A 16,902-nucleotide genomic window follows, 5' to 3' on the forward strand; every position below is an offset into this window, starting at 1 on the left:
GACGTAGATAGGCTACTAAGATATAGCCTCTGGCCTCTTTTGGCCTATTTATTACTTATGGCACTACTTTTGTATTTTACCGTGGGACTCCCATCTTGGCGACGGGGAATGATTCAGGCATGTGAATCTATGAAAGATACCAATACTGGATAACTGTAGTTACAGGTAAGTAACTTGTTTTCTTGTAAGGCCTACAAGTGCACCAAGACAGACCAGAAGTAATTAACTCTGGCATATCCGAACCAGAAGAACAGTTAGGAAGAATATACTCCTTGCACCTCTGCAGCCGTCAAGTCCATGCCGGGATCCACGAATACGGTTGAAAAGAAACACCATAAGCCTCACAAGAGACCATCACTAAGGCGGAGCATCATCCCTCAGGGGGATGAGCATGCAACCTTGGACACAGAATTATGCCAACCTCAGTGTCTCTCCAGCCTTCGGTCAGCACGGGGGTAAGGCTTCGGAGCCGATAGAGGACTTGATCAAGAACCTGGACTCCCACCAATTCTGTGACGCCAAGGAACTGAAAAACTCTTAGAAGTTGAAGACTCCGTCTGCACCGGCGTAACGTCTGATGCCGAAACCACTTTTAGCCCTGTAAACAGCTTCTAAAGCCTATTCAGTGCCCAAGTCTTTTTCAAACAAGATAGTCCTCTGCTTCTAGATCAGATGACTCACAGAAAACAGTCCTCGAGAGACTGCAAGCGGAAGTAGACAAAAGGAAAAAAATTCATTTTCATCCATCCTCAAATTGGGAAGAATTGATTCAAAGAAACAAAAAAATTAGACGTTTTACCTAAAAAAAAAAAAAAAAAGGCTCATCTTCAACAAGGAGCCCATGCCAGGCGCCCTTTCAGACGCTCAAACACAACCCAAACACAGCCCAAGAGTTTCAGCCATCCGACCACCAGCACCCCTCATCAGCTTTGCCTCCTCGACTAGATTGGTGTCCACCTCCACCGCTTTAGCCGTCTTTTGCACTGCTTTACATTTGATGCTAAGCATATGTATCTAAGGCCAAAACATGCTACGAATGGAATGTTACCCTGTAAGCATCTCTTCGTGGCGTGTAGTGCTGTATATTCGTATACACCCGTCCGCCTCCCCAAAAGCATTTGGTTGTATTACTTCAAACTATGTAAAACATATTGTTCGAGGCATATGAGCTGCAGATTACACACTTGTGCATAGATCGCCATCTAGTGTTGGGCCCGGATGTTTGCAGTTTGTTTTTCCTCTTGGAAAGTCTTTGGAAGTCACGAGTTCGGTGACTCCTCCCTTGGATCATATTGCGCATGGGCTTCGCCTCCATCCTCAGATTGTTTTTTTCCGCCATCGGGCTCAGATGTAATCTTTGCGCTCCGGTTCCGAACAGCTTCCAGTTCGACGATCGACGCGCAATCCTCACCCCAATTCGCGGTATTGTTTTCGTTCGCGATCTCCCCACTCGACGCGCCTCTCATCGGCAAGACCTTCGGTTCCAGTCGTCGACGGTGGCCTTTGGGCCTACCCAAGCTCCGGTCCTGGCTAATGGAAAGGACTCCATTTAAAAAGTGTCCTCGATGTGGGTCAAAATTCCCCCACACCGATCTCCACGAGGTGTGCAACCTCTGCCTCTCCCTTGAACAAGAGCCTCGAGACTGTCCGGCGTGTAAATCCTTCCGGTCCAAGAAAACGATTCGGGACCGAAGAACCATGGCACACTCTTCGACAGCGATCCCGGACGACCTCTTCGGGGAAGGCGTTGACGCTCCAGAAGAACACCACACCGACGAGGAACTCGTCAGCGCCTCCGAAGCAGACGATTCAGATGTGGAGGACATCACTCCGGCACAGAGGGCCGTGAGTACTACTCTACCCCCCCCCCCCCCCACACCCTCGCCGGCACCGAAAAAGGCTTCGGTCACGCCTTCGGGCCTAAGCAAGACCAAAGATACTGCTTCCCACACCGCACCTTCGGGGCCGGTAAAGAAGCCAATTAAGCCTTCAGGCGGCTTAGGCTCGAGCCAGCCCACCGTCGGAGCCGATAAGCACTCTTCGGCACCGAAAAAGAAACCGGCCTCCATCTCGACACCGAGCCCCACACCGAAACACTCTGGGTCGAGACCCAGCTCCTCGGCACCGACCCCATCTTCGGTACCGACAAAAGCCCACAAGACCACCGGCACTGACATTTCGAAGCCGAAATCCATCTCAGCGCCTACTAAACAATCGGAGCTTTCCAAGCATGGTTCCAAACAACGAGCCAGCACCGACCAGCCTAAAAAATCAACGGCCCGATGCCTTCGGCGCCGACGGACCAACCAACCTCTCCAGAACTATTTACACCGGATCCCTTACAAAAAACATTAACTAAGGATCCCAAAACTGGACATTAAATGCTCTCTATCAAAAAGACAGTTAGACAAACCTGCTCCGCCTCCACCTCCTAAAAGGAAGGACTCTGCTACCTCCCTTTCAGACTACCTTCCCCACCCCCACTACCTCCTCCACCTTCACCTCCTCCACCTTCGCCACCCCCACCTCATCATTCCCCCACCCCATCCCCGGATGATGATGATCAAGGGGATCCATACGACGACATAGGGTATGTACCCCAAGATATACCTACAGGGGACCCCACTCCAACAGGATCCCCAGATCCATGGGACGATTATAATATCCCGGATGTCCCTAACGTCCCACAAGACGATCTTTACCCTTCCAGACCTTCTCCACCAGAAGACTCCTTGGGGTTCAACCATTTATTGCAAAGGGCGGCACACTACCACGGGGTAGATTTACATACCGACCCAGTGGAAGAGGATTTCCTCTTAGATACATTTGACACCACACATAGGACCACCTCCATATTGCCTATGCTAAAAGGTGTTCTAAAACATGTGCCTGAGGTCTTTAAGGACCCAGTCAGGGCCAGGGTCATTAACCCGCGCATTGAGAAGAAATATAAAGCCGCCCCAACAGACCCCTCCTACATCAGAGGGCCACCGCCACTAGATTCCTTGGTGGTATCCACAGCACGGAAAAGGGCCAACTCCCAGGCGTCAGGTGACGCACCACCACCTGACAAAGAGTCTAAACTCTTGGACGCATCAGGCAGGCGTACTGCATCTCTACGGCCAATATATGGCGTATCACCAATACACAAGCACTACTAGCGAGGTATGACATGGCCCATTATGACGAGCTAGAAGCCATAATGCACCATCTCCCTGATGAATACAAAGCTAGGGCCAATGAGCTAATTCAGGAGGGCAAAACAATTACCAATACCTCCATACGTTGTGCCTTAGATGCAGCAGACACAGCCTCTAGGGCTATCAATACTAGTGTCCACCTCCGTCACCATGCCTGGCTAAGGATATCAGGTTTTAAACCGGAGGTACAAGCCTCCATCCTCAACCATCCCTTTGACCAGGAACATCTGTTTGGCCCCAAGGTGGATGACGCCCTAGAGAAAATGAAAAAGGACACTGACACGGCAAAATCCATGGGAGCCTTACAATCTCACCCTCCCAGACGCTCCTTTCGCCGCTCTTCCTTTCGGAGCACATCCAGAGGCTACTCCTCAGACACCGCTTCCACTTCATACAAATCCCCTACTCAGTCCACCTTTACAAGGGGTTACCAAAGAGGCGGCTACAGGGGAAACAATAACAAAGGCAGAGGCAAAATAAACACCGCCCGCTCTGCCACCGCGCCTACCCAATTACTTCCCTCCACTTCCCCCAGACCATCACAGTCCGGTCGGGGGCAGACTCCAACATTTCCTTCCAGTCTGGACTACCATCACCTCAGACAAATGGGTAACACAAATAATTCGGTCAGGCTACTGCCTAGAACTAACATCTACCCCTCCCCCCCCCCAAACATTCCACCCAGACAATGCCCGATGTCACCAGAACATCTGCGGCTACTCAAGTAGGAGGTAATCTCCCTCCTAGACAAAGAGGCAATAGAACACGTTCCTACCAACCAACAAAATTAGGGGTCTACTCCCTGTATTTTCTCATACCAAAAAGGGACGAGACTCTACGGCCCATCCTAGACCTTCGGCCCCTAAACAAATACATACACTCAGACCACTTTCATATGGTGATGCTTCAGCAGGTACTTCCGCTACTTTCCCAAAACGACTTCCTCACCACTTTGGACCTAAAAGACGCTTACTTCCACATTCCAGTGCACAATGCTCACAGGAAGTACCTCAGATTTGTAGTGGACGGCCAACACTACCAATTCAAAGTGCTCCCGTTCGGAGTCACAACCGCACCACGAGTATTCACCAAGTGCCTAGCAGTGGTGGCAGCACATCTGCGAAGGCAACACATTCATGTCTTCCCATACCTAGACGACTGGTTGATAAAAGCCAGTTCATACAATCAGTGTGTACAACACACACACACACCACCATCCAGCTACTTCATCAACTGGGCTTCACGGTTAAACCACGAAAAGTCCCATCTCCAACCATCCCACATAAAACAATACCTAGGTGCCACTGTAGACACCTCAAAAGCGCTCGCCTACCCCAATCCTACCAGGATTGCAAGCATTCAGGCTCTACGGGCAAAATTCATAGCACAACACTCCCTTCCAGCTCGGGTGTTTATGCAACTAATAGGGATGATGGCCTCTTGCATCTTCATAGTACCTCACGCAAGACTCCAGATGCGTCCTCTCCAAGAGTGCTTAGCGCACCAATGGAACCAGGCCCAGGGTCAATTAACAGATCTGGTGTTGGTAGACGGTCGTACCCATCGCTCTCTGCAGTGGTGGACCACCACAAACCTTTCCAAAGGTCGACCGTTCCTGGACCCGGTTCCCCAGATAGTACTAACAGACGCATCGCTCTCCGGCTGGGGAGCTCATCTATTACATCTCACCATGCAAGGCAAATGGACACCTCAACAGAAGCTACTCCATATCAACCATCTGGAGTTACTAGCAATCTTCCTAGCCCTAAAATCCTTTCAGACACAAATTTTGGGCAAAGCAGTCCTAATCCGCACAGACAACATGACAGCCATGTATTATATTCAAAAACAAGGCAGCACACACTCTCCACAGCTCTCTCATTTAGCACAAAGCATATGGAGATGGGCCATACCCCGGAAAATCTTTCTCCTAGCCCAACATGTCCCAGGAGTACCAAACACTATAGCAGATCTACTCAGCAGACAAACACAACAACTCCACGTGTGGGAACTTCACCCGCAAGTTCTTCACCCATACTTTCAAATGTGGGGGCATCCACAGATAGTCCTCTTCGCCTCCCACGAAAACAAAAAATGCCCAAGCTTCGCCGCCAGATACCCACACCCATTGTCCAAAGGTAATGCGATATGGATGAACTGGTCAGGCAGATTTACGTACGCTTTTCCGCCTCTCCCACTCATTCCACTAGTAGTGCGCAAACTACAACAGCACTCCCTCATACTAATATTAGTAGCGCCAACTTGGGCCAGACAACCGTGGTACACCACACTGCTGGAACTATCGGTAGTACCACATCAAAAATTACGCCTCTCTCCACACCTCTTAACCCAGAACCATGGAGAGATCAGACACCCGGACCCAGCTCAGCTCAACCTTGCGATCTGGCTCCTGAAATCCTAGAATTCGGGTACCTAAATCTTCCCCCTGACTGTCTGAACGTCATCAAAGAAGCTAGGCGCCCTACCACTAGAGCGTGCTACGCCGCCAAGTGGAAACGTTTTGTTATCTATTGTCATAACACCATCGATCCCCTAGATGTGTCCATTCAACACATCATAGGCTACTTACTCCACCTACAAAGGTGCAATCTAGCCTATACATCCATTCGACTACACCTCGCAGCCATAGCAGCTTACCTACAAAACAGACAACATCTATCACTTTTTAGAGTACCTGCCATTAAAGCCTTCATGGAAGGCCTTAAAAGAACAATTCCCCCAGAGTGCCACCCTCACCTGTGTGGAACCTAAATATCGTTCTCACCAGACTAATGGGACCTCCTTTTGAACCCCTACACAAATGTGAACTTCAATTCTTAACATGGAAAACCGCTTTTCTTGTAGCCATCACTTCCCTCAGAAGGGTCAGTGAGATACAAGCATTTACTATTCAAGAACCTTTTCTACAAATGCACCATAATAAGGTGGTTCTCCATACCAACCCAAAATTCCTCCCCAAAGTCATTTCTCCTTTTCACCTAAACCAATCTGTAGAACTACCAGTATTCTTCTAGCAACTACAAACTGTTGCAGAAAGAGCTCTTAACACACTAGATGTCAAACGAGCCTTACTCTACTACATCGAGAGAACACAACCTTTCCTTAAGACCAAACAACTGTTTGTCTCTTTCTCTCCACCACACGAGGGCAACCCCATCTCCAAGTCGGGGATAGCTAGGTGGATTGTCAAATTCATTCAGATTTGCTACCATAAAGCAAAACGAACGCGATCAGTTCCCCCTAAAGCCCATTCTACACGTAAAATAGGGGCTTCAATGGCTTTTCTAGGGAACATCACATTAGATGATATCTGCAAAGCAGCTACATGGTCAACACGGCACACTTTCACCAAACACTATTGTGTAGATGTGCAAACTAAGCAACAAGCTAGTGTGGGCCAGGCTGTACTCAAAACATTATTTCAAACCACTGCAAAAGATACGGGTGGTCGCCGCTAACGGTGGGTACTGCTATATAATCTATGCACAAGTGTGTAATCTGCAGCTCATATGCCTCGAACGAAATATTCTACTTACCAGTATGCATCTGTTCTTGGCATGTAGAGCTGCAGACCTACACACGCCCACCCTCCTCCCTGGCTACCTGTATCTGTTCCAGTTCATCTTATTTAGATAACACACACATGGGCATCTTCACTGTTATTACTACGCTCCATCTTTCCCTGCTGGCGAAAAACAATCTGAGGATGGAGCCGAAGCCCATGCGCAATACGATCCAAGGGAGGAGTCGCCGAACTCGTGACTTCCAAAGACTTTCGAAGAGGAAAAGCAAACTGCAAACATTCGGGCCCAACACCAGATGGCGATCTATGCACAAGTGTGTAGATCTGCAGCTCTACATGCCAAGAACAGATGCATACTGGTAAGTAGCATATTCCTTATATACTAAAGACTTTTATATGCATGTTCTTTTTATTCTGTCACTGTATTGCTCTTATCTTTCTAACACTTACCCGATGAGCCAAAATCAATCTAACACAGGAACTGAGGAACATGCGCAATACACACCGGAGGAGGAGTCACTATACCTTGTGATTCGAAGACTTCTTCGTAGAAAAACAGCTTGTAATCATCCAAGCCCAACAGTAGATGGCAGAATAATGTTAACCATATGAATCTACGGCACTACACACTATGAATAGATGCTTACAGAGTAAGTAACATATTCCTTCTTCCACCAGCCTTGCTTTGCTATCAGTGAACACTGCATGCTTATTGGCTCGTCATTCCCACACGCTGTGAGAAACAGTTGCGCAAGTGCTGCCACAGGTGCCGGAGGAGGCCAGAGCCATTCTCTCTCAAGCAGTTACAGATGGGAGAGATGCAGCTAAGTTTACTATATGCTGTGGCTTGGACACAACTGACTCAATGGGCAGAGAGGTTTAATCGACGGTGGCCCTCAGACGCCATACCTGGCTGAGAGCATCTGGCTTTTAAGGGGCTATCCAAGCTTCCCTCATGGACATACCATTCAAGGGCACCTGTCTCTTTGAAATTTTAGCGCTGAAACACTTTAAGGATTCGTGGGCTACGGCCAAGTCCTTGGGCCTCTCGGCTGCCCCACATCCCCAGTCTGTCCTTTACTCTTTTTGTGGCCATGGAAGGGGCTTCAACCACACCAACCTTATCCCAGCCACCGAGCTACCCAGCCACCTTTGTGAATTAGGGTGCGGTTCCTACCTGCTTCATGTGTCTGGTAGCCAGAGGTCTAGTCCAGCCACTCCCCCCCCCCCCCCCCAAATCCCCCTGCCCCAGCCGACTCTGAGCCCCCCCCCCCCCCCCGCTTCCCCGGTGGGTTTCGCAGATCGTCCAAAAGGGCTACACTCTCCCCTCAAACTACCCCTTCCATATCTCCATCTAATGACCGGCTGATCATCTCTACCTGCTCCAGTAGCAAGTCATGGCTCTCTTTGCCAAGGAAGCCATAGAGAGGGCTCAGTTCGCAGAAGTAGGCTGTGGTTGCTATTCCTGCTACTGTCTGGTCCAGAAAAAGGACAAATGCCCTTGTCCTGTCCTAGATCTCTGAACCCTCAACTACTTCCTCAAAAAGGAGAAATTCAAGATGCTGACATTGGCTCAGGTCTTGTCTGCCCTAGGCCCAGGAGACTGAATGGTAGCGTTGGACGTGCAGGACACCCATTTTAACATTCCTGTCCTGCATGCTCATCTGCGTTACCTGCGGTTTCCAGTAGGTCACAAGCATTTTCAGTTCACTGTGCTCCTTCTTGGTCTTACCAGCGACCCTTGGGTGTTCACCAAGGGGATGGCGCTGGTTGCAGCATACATGCACAGATCAGGGGTGCCAGTCCTCCCCCTATCTCGATGACTGGCTGCTGAAGGTGGGCTCGCCCCAGGCTGTCGTCTCCCACCTCCAGGCTATGGTGGACCTCCTGCATTCGCTGGGGCTCACTATCAACATGTTGAAGTCACACCTGACTTCCTCTCAGATGCTCCCATTTACCTGAGCTTTTACGGACACAGTGCAGTTTCATGTTTTCCTCCAGAGTGGTGAGTCTAGGATATTCAGGCTATGATACCGATGTTTCAGCCTCTATCCTTGATTTCGGTGAGAAGGACTCTGAGGCCGTTAGGCCTCATGTTCCCCTGCGTCCTGCTTGTGGGCCATGCCAGATGGCATATGTGGGCTCTGCAGTGGGACCTGAAGTTCCAATGAGCACAGCATCAGGGAAACCTCATCAACCTTGTCCAGATATCGGAGGTCAATGCCAAAGACCTGCAGTGGTGGCTTACAAACTGCAATTGGGTCAGAGGCAGATCCCTCTCCTTTCCCCACCCAGATCTCACAGTAGTGGCGGATGCGTCTTCTGGGGCTGCCATCTGGGGCAGGTGGAGATTGGAGGACTCTGGTCTCCGGCGGAAGCCATGCTCCATATCAACCTGTTGGAGCTCCGGGCTATCGGATTGGCACTGAAAGCCTTTTTACCTTCCATCAGGGGCATCTCTTCATACATTCACCAGACCCTATTGCTTGGACTCTCAAGTTCACGAGGAGGGCCTGTTTGGCAGCTCTGTCTTGCAGGATTTCTTGGTTTGGTTTAAAACTTTTCCGCAGTCCTACCTCCGAGGAAGGTATTGTTTGGGTATCTTTACAAAGCTAAGGAATCTGAGGCTAGATGTCTCTATTAGAAGGACAAGTTACTTACCTTTGTCAACGACTTGTCTGGTAGGGACATGATCTAGCCGCAGATTCCTTACTGACCTACCCATCCGCCACTCGCTGGAGTGTTGGCCCTAGTTATCTTTTTTAACACACCATGGTCAGTCCCTTCATGGCTTTTGGTGTGGAAAGTCGTGAAAAGTACTGATGTTAGTGCTCTGGAGTGGCGTTTATAGTGACGACGCGGACATCACGACGAACGCCATGCTTACGACATCACGCGGAGTTGACCGATGCCATCTACGGGCATGCAAGGGTACTTCTTTTTTTTTTTTTAACTTTTTTTTAATTCTAACAAATAGAAAGGCACATACAATTCCGACAAATCTCGATATAAGTGCATTCCAGCGACATACAGTTCTGCAGCATTTTGCCCGCCATCACTATTTTGATCACGACCCTTGACAATATCTTGCATATGAAACTTACATTACCCCATCATTCTCTTCCTCAGAAGCCTCGTCCACCAGTTCCCTTGGAGGTTCACATATGTATCCCCGAAATTTATTCCAAGCCCCCCACACTTTGTTCCTTTTCCGCGCACAGCTTCGGTTAATGTATACTGCTTTTTCGGTCACCGTGGCTGTGTCCATGTCTGTACACCATGCTTTGAGTGTTGGTATCTCCTCCGAGCTCCACTTTTGTGCGATGTTACGCTTTGCCAACATTATTCCTAAAGTAGACCATTCCTGTACCGGGCGTGTTAGATCGTTATTCTTTTTTTTTTTTTTTAAATAGTTTTTATTCGTCAACAAACACATAAATTGCAGGCCCCTAAAGTCCCAGAGGTACCTGCCAAAGCATTGCAACCATGATATCATTGACATTTTACATTAGTAGAACACTTGAAGATGCACTTCAGTTGAAAAACAGACCCCCAACCCTCCCCCCACCAACTCCCGGATCCCCCCCCGACTGCACCATACCATACCTAACAAGCGACCTCCTGTATGAGCATAGGCTAGACAGTTCCGACCCCAGTCCCAGTGTAAGCCCCCTCGCCCCCGGGGAACTAGATGGACCCTTCCTCCCGCTCCTCCGGAACTGGCTCCAGGGGGAGATACCTGTAGTCTGCCCAACGTTTCCATATCTTATAATGTTTACGGGGACATCCCCTGGCTGCGAATATGGGGAGCTCCAAGCCCATGCTAAAGTCTAGACCCCTCTTCCACACATTCAGAGAGGGAGCTACCGGAGCCTTCCATGCCCGGGCGATATCCCTCTTGGCCAGTGTAAGGCAACCCCCCGGTCCACGGCGATACGGCAATCAGCGCCATGGTTTACGGAGGCGCTACGTATGGCTCGCAGCCAATGTAAGGTCGCTGAGCGGGCCTGGCGCCATCAATATGATGGGGAGGCTAAACTCGCCTATAGGTCGGCGGTGAAGGCCTATCACCGTGACATTCTTGGTGCCAAGCGGGAATATCTTGCCAGGAGGATTGAGGCGTCGGCGAACTCCTGTAAGGAGATCTTCACGATTGTGAAGGAGTTCACGTCTCCTACTTCTTATTCACCCCCGCCTGTATCACCTGATGCGTGGGCGTGTGATCTTGCCACTTTTTTCACCGACAAGATTAAGGCAATTCAGGCCTCCTTCTCGGAGAGCTTGGTGGAGGGTTGCTGTGACCCCGGGGCAGGACTTGGAACATCGTCCATGCCTACGGCTACCCTGGAGGACTTTCCTCCTGTCTCCAGTGATATGTCCCGGACTCTGCTGGCCAGTCTTAAATCTGGCTCCCCACTTGACCCCTGCCCCGCCACATTTTTGGCTGGGATGGCGGCAGTGGTGAATCCCCTGGTCAACCCGATCCTCAATGCCTCCTTGAGGGAGGGGAGTGTCCCACGCACCTGGAAAAGGGCGATGGTAATCCCCCTCCTGAAAAAGCCTGGTCTTGATGCCGAGGTCTTGGCCAATTACAGGCCAATCTCACTTCTCCCGGCTTTGGCTAAGATCACTGAGAAACATGTTCATGGCGTCTTGTCGAGCTTCCTAGAGTCCAACAATCTGCTCCATCCATCCCAATCCGGTTTCCGTCCGAAGTTTAGCACGGAAACGGCGTTGGTGGAGGTCTCTGAGATCATCAGGGAGACCTTGGATGTGGGTGGCAAGGCCATGTTAGTCATGTTGGACTTGTCGGCGGCCTTCGACACCGTCCCCCATGAGGCGCTTCTCGCCAGGCTTTATGACATCGGCCTAAGGGGGACGGTGTTCAGATGGTTTACATCTTTTCTGGAGGGCCGCCGCCAGACGGTCTGGGTTTCCCAGAGCTCCGCCGAGATGCCGCCATTGGGAGTTGGGGTTCCACAGGGTTCTGTGTTGAGCCCGACATTGTTCAACATCTTTATGTCCCCCCTGACTGCTGCGGTTGAGGCTTACAGAGCCCAGATCGTGTCCTACGCCGATGACACGCAACTCCTCTTCACATGTGGCAAAGATCAGACATTTGATGGGGAGAGAATTCGGGACTGCCTGGACAGGGTCTTCGGCTGGTTCCAGCGGAATAGCCTGAAGGCCAACTCCAGTAAGTCGGAGGTTTTATTCTTCGGCTGTGCCATCGATCCCGAGTGGCGGCAGTGGTGGCCGGCCGCCATGTGTCCTCCGGCACAATCCTCCTTGGTTGCCAAGAACCTTGGTGTGAAGCTTGATAACAAGCTCTCTTTGAGAGCGCATGTCCTTGGCCTGTCCGGCACCTGTTTTGGCATCCTGAAAATGCTCCGCAAGTTTCTTCCGCTATTGTCTGCGGAGCACAGACGGATTACGTTGCAGGCGCTCATCGGATCTAGGCTAGACTATGCCAATGCTCTTTTCCTAGGCCTTCCGGACTACTTGGTCCAGCGTTTGCAGGTGGCACAGAACTCTGCAGCCCGTGTGATCTTTGGTCTGCATAGACGAGCACGGGCTTCTGGGCTGCTGCAGACGCTTCATTGGCTGCCGATCCGGAAGCGGATTATTTTTAAATCCCTGACGCTGGTGCACAAAGCTTTGTTTGGCTCAGGCGCAGGATATCTGCAGAAAAGATTGGCTTTCTATCGCCCTGCTCGCTCACTGCGTTCGGAATCCCTTTTCACTGCTGTGGTCCCACGCGTGAGGAAGGCCCGCATTGGGGGACGCTCTTTCAGCCTCAAGGCCTCCCAGCTGTGGAACTCGCTTCCACTGGCACTCCGCAGCACTCCCAACTTGCTTCAATTCAGGAAGAATTTGAAGACTTGGCTTTTTAATCATTTTGTTTAGGTGGGCTTCTTTCTTTCTCTTTTGGGCTCTGTTCTTCTTGCTATGTTGTTATATTCTGTAGCTGCCTGTGGAAAGCGCCGGGACACTCTTTTAGGGTAGCCGAGCGCTATAAAAATGCACTTTAACATAACATAACATAAGGCCCAACAGCAGCAGATGTCTCTTATATATATTTCCGCCAATATCGTCCATGACGTGCAGAAGTGTCAACTTGGGGTCTGCGGGAAGATCCCAACCCAAGACCTCGGATAGGCAAGACAACACCCCTCTCCAAAAATGAGATAATGACCCACAGAGCCATACCGTGTGATAGAAGGAACCCTCCTCCCGCCCACATCGGAGACACTCCGGAGAAACGATCAGACCAGCCCGCCAAAGCCTCCTACGGGTAAAATAAGCCCTGTGCAAGTATTTAAATTGAATGAGGCGTAGTTGGATAGCTATGGCTGACCCCCGGGGCGAGGCCAGCGCCTCCGTCCAGTCCGTCTCATCGAGGGGGCCAACGTCATCCTCCCATTTCCCCTTGAGATGCTGGAGCGAGGGGGAGCTGTGAATGACAAGCGTTCTGTATATCTTGGAGATTTTCCGCTCTTGTAGGTCCCCCATGAAGAGCTTCGCTTCCACTGGGCTAAATTCAGCTATGGAGTCTAAGCCCGCTAGGCTGGGGGAGAGGGCATGACGGAATTGGAGGTATCTATAGAACTGTGTCCGAGGCATGCTGAGTTCTTGTTGACGATCCTGGAAGGACTTCAAGGCGCACCCCCGCACCACATCGCCTATGGTGGAGATGCCTATTCGATCCCACCCCTCAAACCCGGACAGAGCCGCCATCTGTGGTAGTCGCTCATTGTGCCATTTCCCGCGTGAGCACGTTCCACCACCCAATTCGTGTCAGCGCCTGGCGCCAAATCTGAAAGATTACCTGCGTCGCCGGTGGCAAGCGCTCCCGATGCGCGGCGGAGTATAACAGGGTGTATAGTGTGTGTGGGACCATGAGCCGCCGCTCCACTGCGTATGCCGGGTCCCCCCTATCCCCATACCACCACTCATTTAAAACTAGCAGGTGGGAGGCCTGATAATAGGAAAGCAGATCTGACGTAGCCAGCCAGCCCCCCTTCATAGGTTGAGAGGAAGCACGTCCGCAGGGCCACCCGAACCACCCCACCCTCCCACAGGAACTGACCCAGGGTAGAGTTCACCCGATGGAACCAGACTGGTGGAATCGTATACGGATGATTCTGCAGCAGGGGTGTTAGATCGTTTGGCTCCCACACATTCAACAAACACCGCTTGGGTTCCGGCACCAGTGACACTTCCTCTACTTGTGATATTGTCCTCATTACCTTAACCCAGTATTCTGCGATTCTCGGACACTGCCATAGTGTATGATAGAATGTCCCCTCCTCCCCACAGCGCCTCAAGCAATACGGGTGTAAAGCTTTCCCTATCCTGCAGAGGGTGAGTCTGGTATAATAAGTACGGTGTAATATTTTGAGCTGCCCCAACCTAAGTCTTGAGGGTATGCCCACCTCCCGCGGTGATGCCATTGCTTCCTGCCAGTCGGTATCAAGTTCTCCAACGTCTCTAGACCACTTTCCCCTGAGTGCCTTAGTAGGGTCCGGTAAATTATTGACCAGTTTTCGGTAGGTGAAGGAAGTGGCTCGCTTTTGCATGAGATCCGTAAGTAATCTATCCTCCAAGGGGGTGGCTTCCGGAACTTCGATACCCGCTGGCAAGGCCGCTCGTGGCGCATGTTTTACCTACGGATATCGAAACCTATCCAAGGGCGCCAGCTCGTATTGTTCCCTGAGACGTTCAAACGTGATTATCTTCCCTTTGCACCACATGTCATCCACCGTGGCAAGGGTACTTCTAAGAAAAATCTTCCGGATCCCGTCTGATGCCTGGAAGTTCAAAGGTAAGGAATCTGCAGCTAGATCATGTATCTACCAGATAAGGCGTTACCGAAGGTAAGTAACTTGTCCATCTAGCCTCAGATTCCTTACCGACCCACCCATTCTCTCCTCTATGCGGACAGATTTCAGGGTCAGGGCTGATCTCTTTCAGGGCCCTAGTTTGGAAACACCAGTGTCGGTGCACTTCAGGGCTCCGCACTTCTGGCGTGGAATGTTGTGAAAAGTAACTGACCTCAGTATTCCGAGGTGGGGCCTATATATGTGACGCTGACATCACTTCAGACTCCACGCGAAGCTGACGGATGCCACCTACCGGCACACAGGATAGTGCTCATGAAAAATCTCCCGGATCCAGTCTGATGCGCGGGGAAACTTGTAGGTAGCAATCTGTGGCTAGATATTGTCTCTACCAGATAAGGCATTGACGAAGGTAAGTAACTTGTTCATTTAGTCTGCTTCAATTCACTTGGCCTCCATATTAAATATCTCTGGATTGTGAAATAAACATTCAAATTAATGGAAATACTTTTTTTTCCGTTCTACATTAATCTTCATGTTTTTGTGCTGCTTAAATAAGGGGATTAAGCTGCAGCACTCAATGTTTATTTATGAGGTACATGTTTGCCTGTAGGCAAAACGGTGCTGAGCTACTTAAAGAAGTTGTAAGAGGAAGAAATAGGTCAACCGAACAAGAAAGAGATTAAACTCCTAAAATAATTAAACCCGCATAGCAGAGGTACATTGCAGACCACGTACACTGAAAGATCTGCCACTGCATGTGGCCCAATAAAAAAGGGCCAAATGTTCTCTTTTTTTTTTAGCAGGCCAAATGTTTTTTTTCTCTTCGTAGGGCTGCATATATTTGGCCTCCATTGTAAACTGGTTTCGAAGTTCTGAATCATTATAGTCCGTTTTCACATAAGTTCTCTAAGGGCCAGGCTTGGCTAGCAGTTACCATGTTTTTTGTGAAATCTTGTGAACTTTTTAGTTAGGATATTGAATACAGTATTTTCTTAGTTTTTGTCTCCCGAATGCTTTGAAAGATTTCTTGGTTTATAGCTAATATAATGCTGATGTGTTTGCCACGTGACAATTGTAAAAGAAACCTCTCAGTACTAAATCTGGAGACCTTTGTTATTGTTCTTATTATCTGTCTTCTACAGCTGACAGAGAAGCAGACATCCTCTATGAAGTATTATTTGATGAAGAATTCCCAGGAGGCCTGACTATAAGGTTTGGTGAACTTTGAGTGCATAAATGTTTGAAGTGTGTTTTCACTACTGGCTCATTAGTTGAATAATTGGCTGCCTTGGAGCATTTGTAGATCTGGTTTTATGTTTTCAATTCTTTATACTGTCAATTTTCTCACAGTCTGTAACCAGACTTATAAAACATTTTGCCCATTTTGTTTTTAAGGTGCTCTCAACCAAGGGGTTATCGACTGCCAAGTTGTGCCTTAATTAACCTTTCGCATGGCAGCCGTACTGAAACCGGAGGTCAGAAGCTGACAGCCATAGTGAAGCCCCAGCCAGCTCCGAATCCCTATATTTCATACACTTCAGAATCTGAGACTACAGGCACGCAAAAGAAGCACCTTGGAGGCCTCAACCACTCTCCCCGTTCGCCCTTTGTCCCTACTCGAGTAAGCACCTTTTTGATGTCATTTTGCAAACCTGAATCTCTTGCCAAAAATCCATGTGAAATGTCTTGTTGGCTCTTACTTCAATAGTAAGAGGTGGGTAATACTGCTCCTAAACAATTGCTCTTGTCAATCATTGTGAGAACTGTAAAGCACCAGCATTCTTATAAACATTGCTCCCGCTTCCATCCACCAAAAGTAAAAATTTTATAGTGTAGGGAGTAAGGTTGGAGACCCAAATAACACCCGTAGCTGCTAAATGACGTAACCTCTTACAAGTTCTAAAAGATTAAACCATGACCCACTCTGCATAGCCTACACCAAATGGTCTTCTCCTTTCTTGCAACAATTTATTACATGGATCATTTCATCTCTGACCCCTTCATCCTCTTCACAGGTTCTCTAATCTTGTTTAAGGTGTACCTAGTCGAGGCCTGTTTTTTTAACCAAATTCTCCTGGAGTCTATACACAGCAGTCACTAATCAGTTGTTTTGGTGACTGTGAGAAAGTGCCATCTTTCTTGCATGGTATGCCCCCACTTTTTGCTGAGTGTGCCCTGGACTCCTGCCAATCAGGTGCCCACGGCCTATGTTCCTTCCCTAAACAAAAGCCTCAAAACCAAATTGGCAAACCCTGGCCACATGTCAGCCCCTGGTGCCTTGTGACCAGGGAAGGCCTCTAAGGGCTGCAGCACT

The 16,902-nt window shown here is 49.6% G+C and overlaps 1 protein-coding gene across 1 annotated transcript in view; it reads left to right on the forward strand.

The window, feature by feature from the left end:
- XRN1 (5'-3' exoribonuclease 1) overlaps positions 1-16,902 on the forward strand; it is a 1,184,094-nt gene that overhangs the window by 604,826 nt on the left and 562,366 nt on the right. The window contains exons 30-31 of the mRNA XM_085633624.1: positions 15,731-15,800; positions 15,984-16,209. Coding sequence (XP_085489750.1) covers positions 15,731-15,800; positions 15,984-16,209 — 296 coding nt within the window. The remainder of the gene's footprint in view (positions 1-15,730; positions 15,801-15,983; positions 16,210-16,902) is intronic.

The sequence above is a fragment of the Triturus cristatus genome, chromosome 11 (genome assembly GCF_964204655.1).
Source record: "Triturus cristatus chromosome 11, aTriCri1.1, whole genome shotgun sequence".
NCBI lineage: Eukaryota > Metazoa > Chordata > Amphibia > Caudata > Salamandridae > Triturus > Triturus cristatus.